The sequence below is a fragment of the Pongo pygmaeus genome, chromosome 4, assembly GCF_028885625.2.
Source record: "Pongo pygmaeus isolate AG05252 chromosome 4, NHGRI_mPonPyg2-v2.0_pri, whole genome shotgun sequence".
Classification (NCBI taxonomy): Eukaryota; Metazoa; Chordata; class Mammalia; order Primates; family Hominidae; genus Pongo; species Pongo pygmaeus.
In genome coordinates, this window is record NC_072377.2 from 173529862 (window position 1) to 173550443 (window position 20582).

General features: G+C 43.2%; 2 protein-coding genes across 2 annotated transcripts in view; both read left to right on the forward strand.

Moving 5' to 3' along the window:
• RARS1 (arginyl-tRNA synthetase 1) overlaps positions 1 to 7084 on the forward strand; it is a 33023-nt gene extending 25939 nt beyond the window's left edge. Inside the window, exons 13-15 of the mRNA XM_054488263.2 lie at positions 4546 to 4718; positions 5606 to 5853; positions 6866 to 7084. Coding sequence (XP_054344238.1) covers positions 4546 to 4718; positions 5606 to 5853; positions 6866 to 6975 — 531 coding nt within the window. The 3' untranslated portion in view covers positions 6976 to 7084. The remainder of the gene's footprint in view (positions 1 to 4545; positions 4719 to 5605; positions 5854 to 6865) is intronic.
• A 7765-nt stretch (positions 7085 to 14849) lies between these two features.
• On the forward strand, positions 14850 to 20112 carry FBLL1 (fibrillarin like 1). Its single transcript, XM_054488338.2, has 3 exons — positions 14850 to 15115; positions 16932 to 17049; positions 17911 to 20112. The coding sequence occupies exon 3, from the start codon at positions 18965 to 18967 to the stop codon at positions 19985 to 19987; it is 1023 nt and encodes a 340-aa protein (XP_054344313.1). The 5' UTR covers positions 14850 to 15115; positions 16932 to 17049; positions 17911 to 18964; the 3' UTR covers positions 19988 to 20112.
• The last annotated feature ends 470 nt before the right edge of the window (positions 20113 to 20582 follow it).

Here is a 20582-nt window from a genome sequence, read left to right on the forward strand (position 1 = left end):
ATTTCCAGTTGTTGGCTGTTCTGAATACAAAGCTATTTTGAACATTGTTGTTCAAGCCCTTTTAGAGGTACATGTGCTTTTTCTTTTGGATATATATCTAGGAATGGCATTGCTGGGTTGTAGGGTTGGCTTATGCTTAACTTTATTAAAAGTTGCCAAGGAGAAAGTGGTGACCGTTGTATACTCCCACTACTAACATATGAGAGTTTCATTGCAACATACGTTTACCAACATTGGTGTATTAGTCAGGGTTCTCTAGAGGGGCAGAACTAATAGGATAGATACATATAAAGGGATGTTTATTAAGTGTTAACTTACACGATAACAAGGTCCCACAATAGGCTGTCTGCAAGCTGAAGAGCAAGGAGAGCCAGTCTGAGTCCCAAAACTGAAGAACTTGGAGTCAGATGTTCCAGGGCAAGAAGCATCCAGCACAGGAGAAAGATGTAGGCCGAGAGGCTAGGCCAGTCTCTTCACATTTTTCTCCCTGCTTTATATTCACTGGCAGCTGATTAGATGCTGCCCACCCCATTAAGGGTGGGTCTGCCTTTCCCAGACCACTGACTGAAATGTTAGTCTCCTTTGGCAGCACCCTCACAGGCACACCCAGGATCAATACTTCCTATCCTTCAGTCCAGTCAAGTTGACATATTAACCTTGACAATTGGTTTAGTCAGTGTTTTTTATTTTAGCTTTTCTGGTGAGTGCATAGTGACTTATTGTGGTTAAAATTTTCATTCCTCTGATGAATAATGATATTGACGATATTGACTACCTTTATTTTTCTTTCTTTTCTTTCTTTCTTTTTCTTTTTTTTTGAGATGGAGTCTTGCTCTGTCGCCCAGGCTGGAGTGCAGTGGCACCATCTCGGCTCACTGCAAGCTCCACCTCCTGTGTTCACGCCATTCTCCTGCCTCAGCCTCCCAAGTAGCTGGGACTACAGGTGCCCGCCATCACGTCCGGCTAATTTTTTGTATTTTTTTTTTTTAGTAGAGACAGGGTTTCACCGTGTTAGCCAGGATGGTCTCGATCTCCTGACCTCATGATCTGCCCTGCCTCGGCCTCCGAAAGTGCTGGGATTACAGGCATGAGCCACTGCACCTGGCCTCTTTCTTTCTTTCTTAAGACAGAATCTCACTCTGTCACCCAGGCTGGAGTACAGTGGCACAATCTTGGCTCACTGCAACCTCTGTCTCCCGGGTTCAAGCAATTCTCCTGCCTCAGCCTCCCAAGTAGCTGGGACTACAGGCACATGCCAACACACCAAGCTAATTTTTGTATTGTTTTTAGAGATGAGGTTTCACCGTGTTGGCCAGGCAGGTCTCAAATCTCTGGACTCAGCAATCTGCCTGCCTCAGGCTCTCAAAGTGCTGGGATTACAGGCATGAGCCACTGTGCTTGGCCTGACTGCCTTTTCTTAGGCTTATTGGTCATCTAGATAATCTTCTCTTGTGAAGAGTCTGTTAACTCTTTTGCCCATTTATCATTATTATTATTATTATTTTGCATTAGACAATCAGTACTTAGATTTATCTATATATTTTCGCCCTTTCCTGCAGTTTTTTGATTCCACCTGAGATTATTTTTCCACAATCTGAAGGTCTTTATTTTTTTTAGCACAGGTCTGCTGGGGTGACAGATTCTTTCAGAATTTTTGTTTGTCCAAAAATGTCTTTATGATGCCTTCAGTTCTGAACAATGTTTTTATTGGGTATAGAATTCTAGTTTGGCGGCTGTTTTCTTTCAGCATTTTTAGAGATGACATTCCACAGAACTGGAGAGGACCAGTGGGGCTGGGGGAGGAAATAAATAAAAATTATACTCCATTGTCTTCCAGCTACCATAGTTTCCTTTGAAAATCAGTTGTAAGTTTCATTGTTTCTCCTTTGAAAGTATGTATCTTTTTCTCAGATTTTTTTTAGTATTTTTCTTAGGCTTTATTTTTAGTACCTTGACTAAGAAATGCCTAAGTGTGGTTTGGGGAGTCATTTTTGTTTTTACCCTCTGGGGGCTGCCGAACTTCCTAAATCTGTGGGTTGAGTTCTTTCATCAGGTTAGGAGAATTCTTGGCCATATCTCTTCAAATGCTACTACTTTTCCTCATTCTTTTATTTTTGGTACTCCAAGTACATATGTTAGAACTTTGTATCTCACGTGTTTCTTATGCAGTAATTCATTTTTTTCTCTTTGCTTTATTTTGAATATTTTCTACTTCAGATATTATATTTTGGTATTCTATGTTTAAGGTATTTCTTGTAATTTTTCATCTTTTCTTCTAGTTTTCTTACTGTTTTCCTTTTAATTTTTTGAACATGTTAATCATAGTTTTCTTTAAACATTTTAAAACAGTTTTAGACATAAAAAAGTTGCAAGATAGTACAAAGAATTTTGTATCTTTCATTTAGTATCCCCAGATACTAATATCTTTCATAGCTATATAGTATGATTATCAAAATCAGGAAATTAACGTTGATACAATACCATTAACTAATCTGCAGTCCTTATTCTGGTTGCACAGTTGGTCTCACTAATGACCTTTTTCTAGCCTAAGATCCAGCCCAGGATAACATGCTACATTTAGTTATCATGTCTCCTTATCTTTAATCTGGGCAGTTAGTTCCTTGGTCTGTCTTTGACTTTCATGACCTTAACACTTCTGAAGTCTGCTGGTCAGTTAGTTTTTTTGGAATATCACTTAGTTGGATTTGTCTGATATTGGCTCCTGTTCTGTTAATTCTGTTTCCAGGTTATACTGTCTTATAAGTCTTATAAGTCGTACTCTGTTTCCAGGTTATACAGTCTTACAAGAATAGATGTAGAGTTCTTATCAGTTAATATCAGGAGGCACATGATATTGATAAGCTTCATAATTAATAATAATAATTTTGATCTCTTTGGTAAGGTGATAGTATCAGTTTTCTCCCCTGTAAAGTTAGTATTTTCCCCCTTTGTCATTAATAAGTATTTTTTAAGTAGCTTTATCTTAAACAATTTCAGACTTTAAAGTTGTTATTATCTTTTTTCTTTTGTTTCTGTTGTCTTGATTCTCTCCTAGCCCTTTCTTTGTAGTCCCCCTCCTTAGTATTTAGTTATTTCATCTTGCTCTTTTATCTTGTTCCCCCCCTAGAGATAGGGGTCTGTGTTGTCCAGGCTGGTTTGAAACTCCTGGCCTCAAGTGATCCTTCCACCTAAGACTCCCAAGTAGCTGCATTACAGGCATGAGCCAATTACAGGCATGAGCATTACAGGCATGGCTCATCTTGCTTTTTTAGAAAGATTTATTTGTTATTGAGTGCTGGGCATTATGAAGAGAACATTATAAAGATTCTGGCTGAGGTTAGTTCCCTCCAGAGACCGTTATGTTTTCTTCTAGCTGACAGATAGCATACCAGCTGATTGTCTTGACCCTGTTTGTATTGGCCTTATATGCTTCTTTAGGGCTGAACTATTTAAATTTTACCTTTATGACTAGGGTGAGGTCCCTACTCCTGAAATATGGCCCGTGTGCTAATGCCCTTCCATTTTGCCGCTGCAGAACTGCCTAGTGCCACACAGCTGCTGAAATCACGGCTCAGCTCTTTAATTACCATTTGCTCTTTCCTGATAGATTTTTTGGAGTCTTGCCTTGTGCATGCCAGCCATATGACATTTGAAAGAAATTTGTTCACAGAGTCTTCGACTCCTCTGTGGCTCCTTCTTTTTGGGGATTGTGTCCTTGCTTCTTTGGCAGCCCCATACTCTAAACTCTTGTCTTCTCACCTCAATAAGACCACTTCTTTCTGCTTGGGTTCTGTCCCCTTTGTCCACTATGTAGTGATTTGAAAAATGCCCTTAGGGAAAAAGCCAAGTGATTATGGACTCATTCCCAATGTTTTCATTCTTCTAAGAACTATAGTCCCTTCAACTTTGCTTGTGTTGATGCTCTCTAGTGACTTCAAACAGTTGTTTCATATGTTTAACCCAGCTTTTAAATAGTTGCTTTTGGTAGAATGGTTAGTCTGCTGCAAGGTATTCTGTCATGGCCAGAAGCAAAAATCCTTAATTACTTACTTGTGCCCTAATAATGCTTCAGAATACTTGAGCAAATATTAGCAAAACAGTGAATGAGTTCTTTTATCTACTCTTAATACACCCTTGATTTCAATTAATTATTTAACCCTAACTTTTTGTTTGTATTTTTCGGTGTTACTCTGTTTCCTATAACCTCACAATGTTCATAGTATGAAGTGGATATAAACTAATAATTGATGCTTCTGGTTTTATGTCTACTGAATACACTGGAAAAAGGTATTCATGCTGACATTTTACATTTTACAAATTCAGTTTCTCATAGAAACATTCTTCATTGTGCGTAACGCGTTTTATATTTTCATTATTTTGTTTGTACATTGGCCCATGTCCTTCTGCCTCAGTGTCAGTGTTTATTAAAGTTTATTGGTAAAAGAATACCATTAGATGTTCCCTACCCCAGTCTTATGCCTATGAGACACCAGGGCAGAAGCAGCAGTCAGTAAGCTATGAAATACTGTTTTGTTTTTCCCAAAGGTCTTAACTGCAGAGGAATTGAATGCTGCTCAGACATCCATTGCATATGGCTGTGTCAAATATGCTGACCTTTCCCATAACCGGTTGAATGACTACATCTTCTCCTTTGACAAAATGCTAGATGACAAAGGCAATACAGCTGCTTACTTGTTGTATGCCTTCACTAGAATCAGGTAATTGTGAGTAGGCATTGTTTTATTGTGAATCAAATGAAAACATATTTAGTTACTCAAAAATATTTGTTTTTTCTTTTTTGAAATGAGACAGGGTCTTGGGCTCAAATGATCCTCCCATCTCAGCCTCCTGAGTAGCTGGGATTACTGACATACCACCATTACACCTGACTTCTAAAGTGTTTTTTGTTTGTTTGTTTGTGTTTGAGATGGAGTCTCACTCTGTTGCCCATGCTGGAGTGCAACGGCGCAATCTCGGCTCTCTGCAACCTCCACCTCCTGGGTTCAAGTGATTCTCCTGCCTCAGCCTCCCCAGTAGGAGGGATTACAGGTGCTCACCACCATGCCCAGCTAAATTTTGTATTTTTAGTAGAGACGGGGTTTCACCGTGTTGGCCAGGCAGGTCTAGAACTCCGGACCTCAAGTGATTCACCCGCCTCGGCCTCCCAAAGTGCTGGGATTACAGGCATGAGCCATCACGCTTAGCCTAAAGTGTTTTTTCAGATTTATTTTTCTGCCTACAAACATCTTTGGAAATACGTCCTCTTTTAGTATGGCAAGTTATCCCAGAATCCCTAAACCTGGCCTTAACTGCCCTTGCCGATACTCTTCTAGATGCTCTATGTTTAAATACCTAGAAAGTGTCAGCTGATCCCCTAAAAGAATTATATTTCCATTTTTAGTATTATGAAATGCTTTAGATTAGGTTGTTAGTTTTGCCTAATAGTATGTCGTATAATAAAATACTTCATTTTATAGGAACTTCTTTTTAATCGGTGATAATTTCTGATTTACGTGAATCACTTCTTAGTACATATTTTCGAGTGGAGAATGAGTGTGCCTAAAAAAAGGGAACAGTGGTCATTGCCTGATGATTTTTTTTTAAGGTCTATTGCACGTCTGGCCAATATTGATGAAGAAATGCTCCAAAAAGCTGCTCGAGAAACCAAGATTCTTTTGGATCATGAGAAGGAATGGAAACTAGGCCGGTGCATTTTACGGTTCCCTGAGATTCTGCAAAAGATTTTAGATGACTTATTTCTCCACACTCTCTGTGATTATATATATGAGCTGGCAACTACTTTCACAGAGTTCTATGATAGCTGCTACTGTGTGGAGAAAGATAGACAGACTGGTGAGTGTCTTTTTTTTTTTTTTTTTTTGTGAGAGACACGGATCTTGCTCTGTCCCTTGGGCTGGAGTACGGTGGTGAAATCATAGGTCACTGAAGGCTCAAACTTCTGGCCTCAAGTGATTCTCCCACTTGAGCCTCCCGAATGGCTGGACTTATACACGTATGCGCTACTGCACCCAGCTCCAAGTGTCTCATTTAGTAGCCATATTAGGGATGGGGTGCCATTAAAGCATTTGAATTGTGTGGGAGTGGTTTTCAGATTTATTTTATTCATGGAAACTTCCACTTTTTCCCTAACAGTTGCACAGTGAACCATATCATATATAAAAGACAAAATGTGAAGTAGCACTTTAAACCAGAAATGGAACTCTGCCCAATTAGTCTACTTTTCTACAATTAGGCACATGAGATGGAACCTTAGGACTCCAAAGAAAACAATTGGAAGATGACTGAGTGTAGGACTCTTCCAACAAACACAATGTGTTTGTGGGTCCCAGAAGGAATCTTTGGGTGTTTTTGATAATGGAAACTTCTTGGAAAACAATTGTTATCTTTTCTTACCTTAGGCTTTTTGCCCTCTGTCATATTACATAGTTAATGAAGTAGCCAGAATTAATGTATTGTAAGACAAGTAGGCATTTGTTAAAGTCATGCCTGAGGACTGAAACTTTATTAGGGAAAAAAATCACCACTGTGATAATGAGGTTTATAGTTATTTCAGACCATGAGGACTAGGAAAATTTTTTAAAAGAAAGGTAAAATTTACTGTTCTCATCATTGCAGACCTTATATCTCTTAATAGTTAAAAACATATTTCTTAACAGAAATGCCTTTATTTTTTAAATTGTCTGTCTTCATAGTTTAAGGTAAAGAAGATTCTAGTTAAAACCCAAAAACATCTGTGGGTTGGGCTATACACTTCTAACTAAAATTTGCAAGTAACATAGATTCTTTAATAATGATTTTCAAAAAGGAAAACAAGTTAATTAACAGCTTTTTTCTGTCTTTTCAGGAAAAATATTGAAGGTGAACATGTGGCGTATGCTGCTATGTGAAGCAGTAGCTGCTGTCATGGCCAAGGGGTTTGACATCCTGGGAATAAAACCTGTCCAAAGGATGTAATCCTTCATAGGTTTGAACACTGTGTGTTTTTACCAAAGTGGCCATTGGCACTGTTTGCTTTTTTACAATCATGTGGACACAAGCATAAGTAAAGAAAATTTGTCAACTAGGCAAAATGTGGTTCTTTAACAGCTAGAATTCTAAAAAGAAAAAACTCACTTCCACAAATATGCTTCTGTCTTGCTGAGCATTAAACCAGAATGACTTAGTGGAGGCCATGGAATAACAGGATTTGTGCAGCACAGTGAGAGTGTGTTGACTTGGCAGGACTGTGTTTCATTAATTTTAATTAGATAAGGAATCCCATTTGTTGACCCTGAAAAGGCTCCAAGAATTTACGCCTCTTCATTGTTCCATTCATGTCTCATTTCATTGTTCTGTGAGAGATACTTACCCTGTTTTACAAGTAACAGAACTTGAGACTGCACAGAGATAAGTAACTTGCCCTGGAATCCTCAGGAACAAAATTAAGATTCACACCCGTGCATGTTTAAAATCCCAAATGCAGGCTATTTCCATTTTAAGAAAAGATGACATTGGCAATATAACAGACTTGGGTTCGGGGGAAGGGGGCAAGGAAATGTAGACTGGCAATTTTCCTGAAGCTCAAGATTAACTCTTAACATCTCATTGGCCAGATGCCAATCCCAGTTGCAAAGGAAGGTAGAAACCTAGAGTGAATGTCCAAGCTAAGAAGAGGATTGCTGTGATTTCCTTAGACCAGTCATGATTCATCCCCCGGGCAGGGCATATTGTCTCATTTCATGAAATTGGAATCTTTGTAGCAGCACAGAATATGGAGATTGGCAGTGGCAGCGAGAGGTTTTGGGGTACAGCTCAGCACACTAATTATTGAGTCAGCAGTTAATGGAATCTGCCAACACAAAACTGAAATAAGATTCCATGTAAAGCCAACACAAGAGAAAAATGAATGCTTAATGAGCATGAATTGTATCATACCATGCTGTTTCTAAAAGTCTCCAAGCTTAGAGGAACCTTAGAGAGGATCTTAATGAGCTATAATAATAGCTTCCATTCACAAACTGGTATGTATAAGTCTAACATGTCCACATTAGATCACTGTTCCCTCCAACAAACATGGGGAGGCTAAGCAGTTTCCTCTCACTCTATTAACTGCAAAGATAGTTCACCTAGACTATTGAGCCCTTGGGTCCGAAGACTCAGGAGACTTTAGGAATTAAAAACAGGATTCAGCCGGGCATGGTGGCTCACGCCTGTAATCCCAGCACTTTGGGAGGCCGGGGTGAGCAGATCACATGAGGTTGGGAGTTTGAGACCAGCCTGACCAACATGGGGAAACCCTGTCTCTACTAAAAATACAAAAAATAGCCAGACGTAGTGGCGGGCGCCTGTAATCCCAGCCACTCGGGAGGCTGAGGCAGGAGAATTGCTTGAACCCAGGAGTCAGAGGTTGCAGTGAGCCGAGATCGCACCATTGTACTCCAGCCTGGGAGACAAAGCAAGACTCCGTCTCAAAAAAAAAGAAAGAAAGAAAAAAAAAAAAAAACAGGATTCAGTGAGGTGGAGGAGAAAATAATGAAAGACTACAGGAGTATGTTAAATTAACCAAAGGTCATGATAAGTTCGTATACTGGAACATCATCTCAGATACCCCAGGCCATAACTGTATCTTAAAAACACTGTCTTACCATAGTTTATAGATATGTAAATACCATTTAATAATACAGATAATATCAGAAACCTTTCCTTAGGAATAGTATAGTTCTGATTCTCCTGTTTTTGTTTATAGAGACGAGATCTTCCTCTGTTTTCCAGGCTGGAGTGCAATGGTGCCATCGTAGTTCACTGTAACTTTATTTTTCTTTTGAGACAGAGTCTCGCTCTGTCACCCAGGCTGGCGTGCAGTGGTGCAATCTCGGCTCACTGCAACCTCCATCTCCCGGGTTCAAACGATTCTCATGCCTCAGCCTCTCAAGTAGCTGGGACTACAGGCATGTACCACAATACCCTGCTAATTTTTTGTATTTGTAGTAGAGACAGGGTTTCACCATGTTGGCCAGGCTGGTCTCAAACTCCTGACCTCCGGGTGATCTGCCCGGTTCAGCCTCCCAAAGTGCTGGGATTACAGGTGTGAGCCACTGTGCCTGGCCATTCACTGTAACCTTGAACTCCTGGGCTCAAGCGATCCTCCTGCCTCAGTCTGTAGTAGCTATGACTACGGTTGTGCTGATTGATTAGCCTGTTTTTAATGTGCTAGCCTTTGGGAAAACAAAGCCAGTTTGACTTCAGATAATCCTTAATCTCATGTAAGTCTATGGGCCTTTGTGACCCTCAAATTTGCCTTCATTTGACCTCTAAAAAAAGTCAAAATAATTTTTTTATTGGTTAATAGACAAAACACAATTTTTGCCAGGCACGGTGGCTCACGCCTGTAATCCCAGCACTTTGGGAGGCTGAGGCGGGCGGATCACGAGGTCAAGAGATCAAGACCATCCTGGCCAACGTGATGAAACCCCGTCTCTACTAAAAATACAAAAATTAGCTGGGCGTGGTGGCATACACCTGTAGTTCCAGCCACTCAGGTGGCTGAGGCAGGAGAATCGCTTGCTTGAACCCAGGAGATGGAGGTTGCAGTGAGCCGAGACAGCACCACTGCACTCCAGCCTGGGAGACAGAGCAAGACTGCATCTCAAAAAAAAAAAAAAGGAAAAGAAAAAAAACACGATTTTCAGATGTTCACTCATTTATCCTAACAAATGGGATGATCTTTCTGTGACCTCAAGCTTATTTACTGCATTCCAGGAAATTACAATACTATATATATATCAATAGCTCTAAACACTATAGATTGCAAGATACTATTGTTGTGCACTACTAAAAAATTTTGACAAACTTTTAAACTGATAGAACTTGCGTAAGTTAGAATTTTCATACTGAAAAGAGTCTTTTAGACTGTTGTTTGTATCATGTATCACTTATGTGCAAACTTAGCAAAGGAAAATACAACTGAACTAAATTGGTTAAAATACTCCTAAAACTTCAGAGTCCCACTCTTTTGAGACACTTTTTGATGCAGTCATTAACATCTGTCTTTTCTAGACAATATCATCCTCTATGCTACCAAAATCATTGATGATGCAGCGTTTTGATGTTCCACTATAGTTCCCAGGATTATTATCTGAGTCACGATATTCATGTGAAGGTGGTGCTGACTGTCACAACCATCATCTGACTAATAATGACTGTGAGATGCGTTGCAATTTCAGAAATGTTAAAATGTACATCCCAAAATTGATTAAACACAATAGTGTGAGGAATGAGGAAGATTAAGTTGGTCAGAAAACGTTTGACTTGGTATGGTCCAGTGTCTCCACATAAATATAAATTCTCCTCATTCCATTCTTTAATTTACAGGGACCTGTTTGCTGAGCTAAGATCTGTTACCTAGGTCTCTACTCAGTGCTTTTCCAAACACAGGGCTGCCTGAAGCCTTCTGTCATCCAAAGATAATCTGGTTTGCTGGAATTCAGTTACTCTCCCCAATCCCACCCCCCACTGAGAATTCTAGTGCCAGTCCTACCTTCTACTGGCACTTCACAGGGCCAGTGGAATGGTATTTAAAGTGCCAAAGGGGGGGGAAACTGTCAATCAAGACCTCTATATTCAGCAAAGCTATTCTTCAGAAAGGAAAATGGTATTAAGATGCTTCCCAATAAACAAAAAGTTCACTAGAAGACCATCATTACAAGAAATGCTAAAGTTCACTAGAAGACCATCATTACAAGAAATGCTAAATGTTGAAATATAAGGACCCTAGACTAACAAAATCACACACCACCAGTAAAGGTAAGTACATAGTACAAAATATATTTTAAAAGTGTAAAAGATTATAAAATCAAGTATGTAGAAGTATAAAAATCAACAGTAATGCATTTTTTGTTTTTAACTTTTTTCTTAAAAGGCAACTGTGAAGATGAGTGTGGTGGCATATGCCCTGTAGTACCAGCTGTTCAGGAGACTGAGGTGGGAGGACTGCTTGAGTCCAGGAGTTTGAGGCTGTAGTGTGCTATGGTCACCCGAACTGCACTCTAGCCTGGGCAACATAATGAGACTTCATCTCTAAAAAATTAAAATTTTTAAAAATAAAAAGGACATCTGAGTAAAGCTAACTATAAATCTGTGTTGATGGACATACAATGTGTAAAGATGTAATTTATGACAAAAACTATAAAAGGGAATAGGAGACCACTATATAGGAGCAAAGATTTTGTATACTACTGAAATTAAATTGATATTAATCTGAATTTGATTGTTATAAATTAAGATGTTAATTGTAACCCCCAGGGCAACCGCCAAGAAAATAACTCCAAAAAAAAAGTACGAGAAATGACAAGGTAATTAAAATAGTACACTAAAATGAAAAAAACTATTTAACATGTTGAAGGCAGAAAGAAGAAAATGATAAAGATTACAGTGGACATGAATGAGAGAATAGAAAAACAAGAGAAAATGAATTAAACCAAAAGTTGGTTTCTTAAGATCAGCAAAATTGACAAACCTTTATAGCTAGACTGAAAAGAAAAAGATAAGATTCAAATTATTAAAATCAGGCATGAGAGTAGAGATATTACTATTGACCTTACAAAATAAAAAGAATAGAGAATACAATTATATGCTAAAAACATTAGATAATTTAAATGAACAAATTCCTAGAAAAACACGAACTACCCAAACTGTTTAAAAATCTGAATAGACCTATGTAGCAAACAGATTGAATCAATAGTCAAAAAATTTCCAACAAAGAAAAGCCAAGGACCAGATGGCTTTTCTGGTGAATTCTACCAAATCTTTAAAGAAGACTTAACACTAATCTTAAACTCTTCAAAAAAAGGAGGATTGCTTTTTAACTGATTCTATAAGGATATTATTACCCCAATATTCAAACCGAAAGCATCATAAAATAAGAAAACTTCAGATCAATTATCACATAGATACAAAAAACTCCCAATAGTAGCAAATTGAATTCTGCTGAAAGCACTATACATATGACCAAGTGGGATTTATCTGAGAAATGTAAAGGTGATTCAACATATGAAGTAAAATCGCAGGCTGGCATGGTGGCTCACGCCTGTAATCCCAGCACTTTGGGCAGCAGAGGCAGGTGGACTGATAGAGGTCAGGAGTTTGAAACCAGCCTGGCCAATGTGGTGAAATCCCATGTCAACAAAAAAATGCAAAAATTGGCCAGGCACAGTGGCTCATACCTGTAATCCCAGCACTTAGGGAGGCTGAGGCCGGCGGATCACGAGGTCAGGAGATCAAGACCACGGTGAAACCCAGTCTCTACTAAAAATACAAAAAATTAGCCGGGTGCGACGGTGGGCGCCTGTAGTCCCAGCTGCTGGGGAGGCTGAGGCAAGAGAATGGCGTGAACCCGGGAGGCGGAGCTTGCAGTGAGCCGAGATCGCGCCACTGCACTCCAGCCTGGGCGACAGAGCGAGACTCTGTCTCAAAAAAAAAAAAAAAAAAAGCAAAAATTAGCTGGGCGTGATGGCATGCACCTGTAATCCCAGCTATTTGGATGGCTGAGGCATGAGAATTGCTTGAACCTGGGAAGCAGAGGTTGCAGTGAGCTGAGCCTGGGCCACTGCACTCCAGCCTGGGCAACAAAGCGTGACCCAGTCTCAAAAACAAAAGATCACAGTAATACATCATATTAATAAACTGAAGAGGGAAATAAATACCCCACATGGACATCTCAATAGATCAGAAACAAAGTTGTCCACTCTTGCCACATCTACCTATTCAAGATGCCTGTAGTCCCAGCTACTCTGGAGGCTAAGGTGAGAGGATCGCTTGAGCCTGGGAGGCAGAGGTCACAGTGAGCAGTGATCATGCCGGAGCACCCTAGGCTGGGTGACAAAGTGAGTATGCCCAACTAATTTTTGTATTGTTGTAGAGACAGGGTTTCACCACATTGGCCAGGCTGGTCTTAAAACTCCTGACCTCAAGTGATCTGCCCACCTCAGCCTCCCAAAGTGCTGAGATTACAGGCGTGAACCACCGCACTGCGCCCAGCCCACACATATTCAAATTTTAAAAGCAGATTTAAACTAGAGCATAAATGGTACAGAGAAGTTAAGATGCATCTACAATTTTATGCTAATTTTCTCATCATTTTTGACTTTGCTTCTTGGCCAATGTCAGCCCAAAATGGCCAGTATTAACCTTTCTAGAAAATCGGCTAAATAATATTCAGTTGATGGAGGTAATTATCTGAAGTGCAATGAGCCAGGCACAAACAGACAAACATCACATGTTCTCACTTATATGTGGGAGCTAAAAAACAATTTTTTTTTTTTGAAACAGAGTCTAGCTCTGTTGCCCAGGCTGGAGTGCGGTGGCATGATCATCACAGCTCACTGCAACCTCCACCTCCCAAGCTCAAGCGATCCTCCCACCTCAGCCTCCTGAGTAGCTGGGGCTACAGGCATATGCCACCATGCCTGGTTAATTTTTGTATTTTTGGTAGAGGTGGGGTTTTGCCATGCTGCCCAGGCTGTTCTTGAACTCTTGGGCTCAAGTGATCACCTGCTTCAGCCTCCCAAACTGCTGAGATGACAGGCGTGAGCCACCGCACCTGGCTGGAAGCTAAAAAATTTGATCACATGGAGGTAGAGAGTGGAAAAACAGATAATAGAGACTGGGAAGGGTGAATGAGGGCAGGAGGGAAGATGAAGAGAAGTGGGTTAAAAGGTACAAACATACAGGCCTGGTGAGGTGGCTCACACCTGTAATCCCAGCACTTTGGGAGGCTGAGATGGGCAGATCACCTAAGGTCAGGAGTTCGAGACCAGCCTGGACAACATGGCAAAACCCCGTCTCTCCTGAAAATACAAAAAAAAAAAAAAAAAAAGCCAGGCATGGTGGCATGTGCCTGTAATCCCAGCTACTCGTGGAGCCTGAGGCACAAGAATCACTTGAACTTGGGAGAAGGAGGTTGCAGTGAGCTGAAATCACACCACTGCACTCCAGCCTGGGTGACAGAGGGAGACTCCATCTCAAAAAAAAAAAAAAGAGAAAAAGAAAAAGAAAAAGGTACAAACATACAGTAAGATAGGAGGAACAAATTCAATGCTTGATAGCTGAGCAGGGTGATGATACTGAATAAAAATGTACTGTACTCCTGTGATGGATACTTTAAATACCTTGACTTGATCACTGTGCCTTATACATGTAACAAAACTTCTCATGTACCCCATACATTTGTACAAATCAAAAAAATACTTGGTCGCATTATAGAAATTTCACTGGTTAATGAGAGTACACGGGGTCATCTAAAGTAAAACAATTTTTTGCTTTGTTTTGTTGTTTGGTTTGCTTTGCATTTTCATACCAGTTTAATTACATAAATATACATGGTGCTTATAATATGTAGTGGATTGAAGGGGAGCACAGTTAGACTCACTGTAATTTTTGTGGGGATTTTAGATTGTAGGAGTTTGATAGTTTGTGTATATATAATATATATATAAATTTTTTTTTTTGAGATGGAGTCTCACTCTGTCACCCAGGCTGGAGTGCAGTGGTGTGATCTTGGCTCACTGCAAGCTCTGCCTCCCAGGTTCACACCATTCTCCTGCCTCACCCTCCCCAGCAGCTGGGACCACAGGTGCACGCCGCCACACCCGGCTAATTTTTTTGTATGTTTAGTAGAGACGGGGTTTCACCGCGTTAGCCAAGATGGTCTCGATCTCCTGACCGTGTGATCCGCCCGCCTCGGCTTCCCAAAGTGCTGGGATTACAGGCGTGAGCCACCACGCCCAGCCAGAATTTTTTTTTATGTATTGAGATGGGGGTCTCACTATGTTTTCTAGGTTGGTCTCAAACTCCTGAGCTCAAGTGATCCACCCACCTCAGCCTCCCAAAGTGCTAGGATTACAGGTATGAGCCACTGCGCCCAGCCCAAATCTCAGATTCTTATTCTACAAAATGAAGAATTACAGAGAATTTCTAAGGTGTCTTGTGGAAAGAAGACCTTTGCAAAAGTAGTCCGGCTAAGCTTTTTGAGCATTTCCTGAATGGCAGCCACTAATTCTACAGTGGGGAATGGAGTGAGAGTCTGAGCTACCAAGAGACGAAGTGTCCCCCAGTAGAGGTAATGGCCAAACAATAACGACATCCCAAATAAGGGATTTTAGCTACTCTCCAAGGCCCAGAGGCTAGAAAAAGGGAGAAGATTCTCTTTTTCTAATTAATTAACCAGCTATATTAGATATATTATTGGGAGTTGACAATGATTCTGAGTTTTAGTCATGTTTGTTAGGAAGGAGGTATTATATTTTGTCTTGATGAGTAAATTTAAATATATGCATGCCAAACAGTAAATTTCACCTGAGGTGTTTGTGTTTGGTACACTGATCCAGGTTTGCCAGCTGGCATTATGCAGTAGACACCTAGGTAAAAACATTTACTGTTCCCCAATTATGGCACCCACATCTCTCAGCTGCCTTTCAGCTAGGCAGGGCATGTGACTGGCTTTGGCCAGTCATCAGCCAGGAGGCTGAAGTGGGAGAATTGCTTGAGCCTGGGAGATCAAGGCTGCAATCCGTGGTGAGTAGAAATGATTGTGTCAAAGTCCAGACTAAACATACAAGAAGGTTGTGAGTTCTCTACACTCTATTCTTCAGCGGTACAGTGGAGGCCCTCTTTTTTCTCGTATTGCAGCCACAAGATGTTGGGGCCTGAGTTCTTCCATGGCTGTGTGGTGCAAACCTCCCACTGACTCTCAGTGGACATAAAACATAAGAAATAAACACAGTTGTATTAATACATTGAGATTTTGGAGTTCTATGTTACTGCATCATAGCCCAACTCCTCTTGAGCAAATATAGCTGCACCTGTCACTGGGGTGGAGATCAGATCCCTAGAGTCAGTCACCTTTGGAGGTGGACCATGGCTTAGAGAAAACAAGTTAAGTTTCTTCATGCATGGATGCTTAAAGTATAATGAGAACGGGGATGGGGTTATAGAGCATTACCTCTGGTTTCATGTCAATCATGGCTAGTTACTCCTTGGGCAATTTGTTGGAATGGTTCTGTGAGAAAATAAGCAAAATTCCTCATGCATTTTTTAAGTCTATGGGAGTGATTGATGTGCACTATGTCTACTACTGAGGTCTAGTCACAGATGTAATTATGATCATTACTATACGGCACATCTTCTGGAATAACAAGTCAACTGTAAACAAAAGTATACATGGTGCCAAGTGTGGAGGCTGGTGCCTAGAATTCCAGCAACTCAGGAGGCTGAGGCAGGAGGATGGCTTGAGGCCAGGAGTTGGAGACCAGCTTGGGCAACATAATGAGGTCTCATCTCTACAAAAAGTAAAAAAAAAAAAAAAAAAAAAAAAAAAAAAAAATTGCCAGGCATGATGGTTTATACCTATATAGAAAGAAACCTGGCTGGCCACTGTGGCTCGCACCTGTAATCCCAGCACTTTAGGAGACTGAAACAGGAGAACTGCTCGAGTCCGAGAGTTTGAGACAAGCTTGGGCAACATAGTGAGGCTCCATCTCTATAAAGAATAAAAAATTTAGCCTGGTGTGGTGGCACACACCTGTAGTCCCAACTAAGGAGGCTGAGGTGGGAGGATTGCTTGAGCCTGGGAGATCAAGGCTGCAATAGCCATGATTGTGCCACTGCACTCCGCCTGGGTGACAGTGAGACCCTATCTGAGAATAAAAAAATAAAAAATAAAGCCTTTTTCTTTATAAATTACCCAGTCTCAGGTATAGAAACAAATTAAGACAGTGGATTAATGCCCCAGCCTCCAACCTGCAGTAGAACAATTCTGAGATGCCTTCCACACAGTTTCTCAGACTACTCAGAGCAATTGAGCCCCCATTGTCCACTGTGGTCATCTACTCATTAATCTACCCTCTTTTTTTTTTTTTTTTTTTTTTTTGAGACAGGGTCTCCCTCCATCACCAAAGCTGGAGTGTAGTGGTGTGAGGACAGCTCACTGCAGCCTTGATCTCCCAGGCTCAAGCGACCCCTCCAGCTCAGCCTCCTCAGTAGCTGGGACTACAGGTACACACCATGACACCTGGCTAAGTTTTTTTAATTTTTGTAGAGACAGGGTCTTGCTATCTTGCTAGGACTGGTCTTGAACTCGTGGGCTCAATCACTCCTCCCACCTTGGCCTCCCAAAGTGCTGGGATTACAGGTGTGAGGCACTGTGCCCAATTCTTTCTTAACCTTTCTATCTTCTCTATCTCATTTTTGCCCCCCCCAACATGTGCTTCCTGGGATCACCTCACAAACCACTTGGACTCAAGGCTTTGTCTCAGGATCTCTATTATTCAAGGTTCTCCAAAGACACAGACCTGTAGGATATATATATATGTGTGTATATATAGGATATATATTGGCTCATGTGATTGTGGAGACCAGCAGGTCCAAAATCTGCAGGGCCAATGTCCCGGTCCAAAGGTTGTCAGGCAGAAAGAGCTGATGTGCCAGTTGAAAGGCCCTTGGGCAGGAGAATTCTCTCTTCCTTGGGGAAGGTCAGCATTTTGCTTTATTTCTGCCTTCAACTGATTAGATGAGGCCCAGCCACATCATAGACGGCAATCAGCTTTACTCAATATACCAATTTAAATGTTAATCTCATCTAAAAACACCCTCACAGAAGCACTCAGAATACTATTTGACAAAATATCTGGGCATCCCATGGCCCAGTAAAGTTGACACATAAAATTAACCCTCACAGACACCAAGTGTAGTTCATTATTTTGGAAAATATTCAACTTACAGCAAGAATGGAAACCTCTAGAGTATTTTATGTGAACCATTCAACCTCAGGAATCATACATTTCACTCACTGATCCCTTGTTCACATTCCAGTGTATAAAACTCTGGTCCCCATTAAAGAGACACTCCGGTCCACAGGGAAAATCAGACCTGGCACTGCTGTCCATGAGTATGAGACGGGAAGAGCTGTGGTCCAGGATGGAACGGAAGTCACACTGGACATACCAGGGGTTCAGTAAATGCTCCGATCTTCAGGTGCGCGTTGTCTCTCTCGCTCTCTCTGGAGTAGACACTTACTTCAACTAACGGGAGGCTGGCCAGTTGTTTCACCACCTATCCTGCTTTCCCCAGCTCTTGTGTGGGTCCCAAAGCCCCCAGCAGTAGCCAAAACGGCCCCAATTGCTGTCGCTGTCCCTGGTGCTGACTAAACGCTAACGCCTCTGCGTTGCGGCCTTGGGGCCATTGGTGGTGCCGAGTTATTCTTTTATTTTGTTTCTGTTCTTTTCTTTTTTCTTTTCTTCTCGTTGCTGCCCTTGGTGCTGCCCAATTATTCTTTTCTTTTCTTCTCCTCTCCCTCTCTCTCTTTTCGTTCTCTCTCTTTCTTTCTTTTTCTCTTTCTTTTTCTTTCTTTCCTCAAGAAAATGCTACAGATTGAGAGTGTGATTTTGAAGCACAGACTAGGCTTCGAGGATGAACATGACATTTTGGCTCTCTGTGTATCCCCCATTGACACTGAAGAATCAACACTTCCTTGCTGATCAACAGTCCCAGAACTGGTGGCACAGCCAAGACCGACGCTGATGCTTACCTCCCCCTCTCCTGCAGCAGAGACGCCCCCGTCCCTGTGGCCCAGCGAAGTGCCAGGGGTCCCTGGGAAGGCGGGAGATGGGGAAGGGGCAGGGTGAGCGAAGAGGAGCAGGCTGCGTCTGCCCGCGGGCTGGGAAGCGGGGCTTCCGGGCCGCAGGGTCGCGGGGATGGGTGTGATGCAATCGCGCCACAGCCGCTGCGTCAAGGGGCGGCTCCGGGATGCGGGCACTGCGGTAGAGCCGGTCCCGCCCCCGCCGCCCGCCGCCCGCCGCCGCTAACCCCGCGGACAACCACCGTCCCCGGGACGACCACCCAGAGCCACCGGAGCCGCCTGACACCCGCCCCGAGGCACCGGTAACCCGCGGCACCCGCCCCGGGGCACGCCATGAAGTCGGCGGCGAGCTCGCGCGGGGGAGGTGGGGGCGGCCGCGGGGGCGGCGGCTGGGGCGGCTGGGGCGGGGGCCGAGGCGGAGGCGGTGGCGGCGGCGGCGGCGGCGGCGCGGGCAAGGGCGGCGGGGGCGACGGCGGCGGCCAGGGGGGCAAGGGCGGCTTCGGGGCGCGGGCGCGCGGCTTCGGCGGGGGCGGCCGGGGCCGGGGGCGCGGCGGCGGCGACGGCAAGGATCGCGGCGGCGGCGGACAGCGGCGGGGCGGCGTGGCCAAGAGCAAGAGCCGCCGCAGGAAGGGCGCCATGGTGGTGTCGGTGGAGCCGCACCGGCACGAGGGCGTCTTCATCTACCGCGGGGCGGAGGACGCGCTGGTCACCCTGAACATGGTGCCGGGCCAGTCAGTGTACGGCGAGAGGCGCGTCACGGTGACCGAGGGCGGCGTGAAGCAGGAGTACCGCACGTGGAACCCGTTCCGCTCCAAGCTGGCCGCGGCCATCCTGGGCGGGGTGGACCAGATCCACATCAAGCCCAAGTCCAAGGTGTTGTACCTGGGCGCCGCGTCGGGCACCACCGTCTCCCATGTCTCCGACATCATTGGCCCAGACGGCCTGGTCTACGCCGTCGAGTTCTCCCACCGCGCCGGCCGCGATCTGGTCAACGTGGCCAAGAAGCGCACCAACATCATTCCGGTCCTGGAGGACGCGCGGCACCCGCTCAAATACCGCATGCTCATCGGGATGGTGGACGTGATCTTCGCCGACGTGGCCCAGCCGGACCAGTCCCGCATCGTGGCCCTGAACGCCCACACCTTCCTGCGCAATGGGGGCCACTTTCTCATCTCCATCAAGGCCAACTGCATCGACTCCACCGCATCCGCCGAGGCTGTGTTTGCTTCTGAGGTGAGGAAGTTGCAGCAAGAGAACTTGAAGCCTCAAGAGCAGCTGACCCTGGAGCCCTATGAGCGGGACCACGCTGTGGTGGTCGGGGTCTACCGGCCTCTTCCCAAGAGCAGCAGCAAGTAGCACCCAGCTCAGGCTCGCCTGCCATCTCCCCAAGCCTGCGTTGTGTTTGCTATTATTTTCTATGTGTTTTCTTTGTGAGTGTTTTGTTTTGTTGTTTTTCTATTAAACTGCATAAAGAAATGGCACCTATTTGTATGGTGATGCCAGGCTATGTTTTGCTGCAGTAACAATCAACCCCCAAATCCCAGTGACCTAAACCGGCTGGTATAAGGGGCCCATCAAGCAGTAGCCTGGGAGCTGTGCTCATTCTAATCACTCAGGTCCCCAACTACCCAGGGCCCCATTTTTACACATGCTCCCTCCATCCCTAGGGCAGAGGAAAGAGAGCTGGGGAATTGCTAATAAAAGCTTTTAAATGTCCCCTTGGGACTGATGGGGCACTTCTGCTCACATTTGGCCAAGTCACATGACCAAGCCTGACTGGGGAAAAACACTGAATATTGCTGGACAATAATACAGTCAAACACACCAATCATCTGACTCACAGCCAAAGTCTTAACCACAATAGGTTTTCAGTATTTTACTCTTCAACTAAGCCCTTTTGCATTCACTGTTAAAGTGAATAATAAATAAATGTTAAATTTATTCCTCACAC

Bases quoted from the DNA above. Each gene is read 5' to 3' on its own strand.
- FBLL1 (XM_054488338.2), top strand. From the start codon at position 18,965: ATGAAGTCGGCGGCGAGCTCGCGCGGGGGAGGTGGGGGCGGCCGCGGG.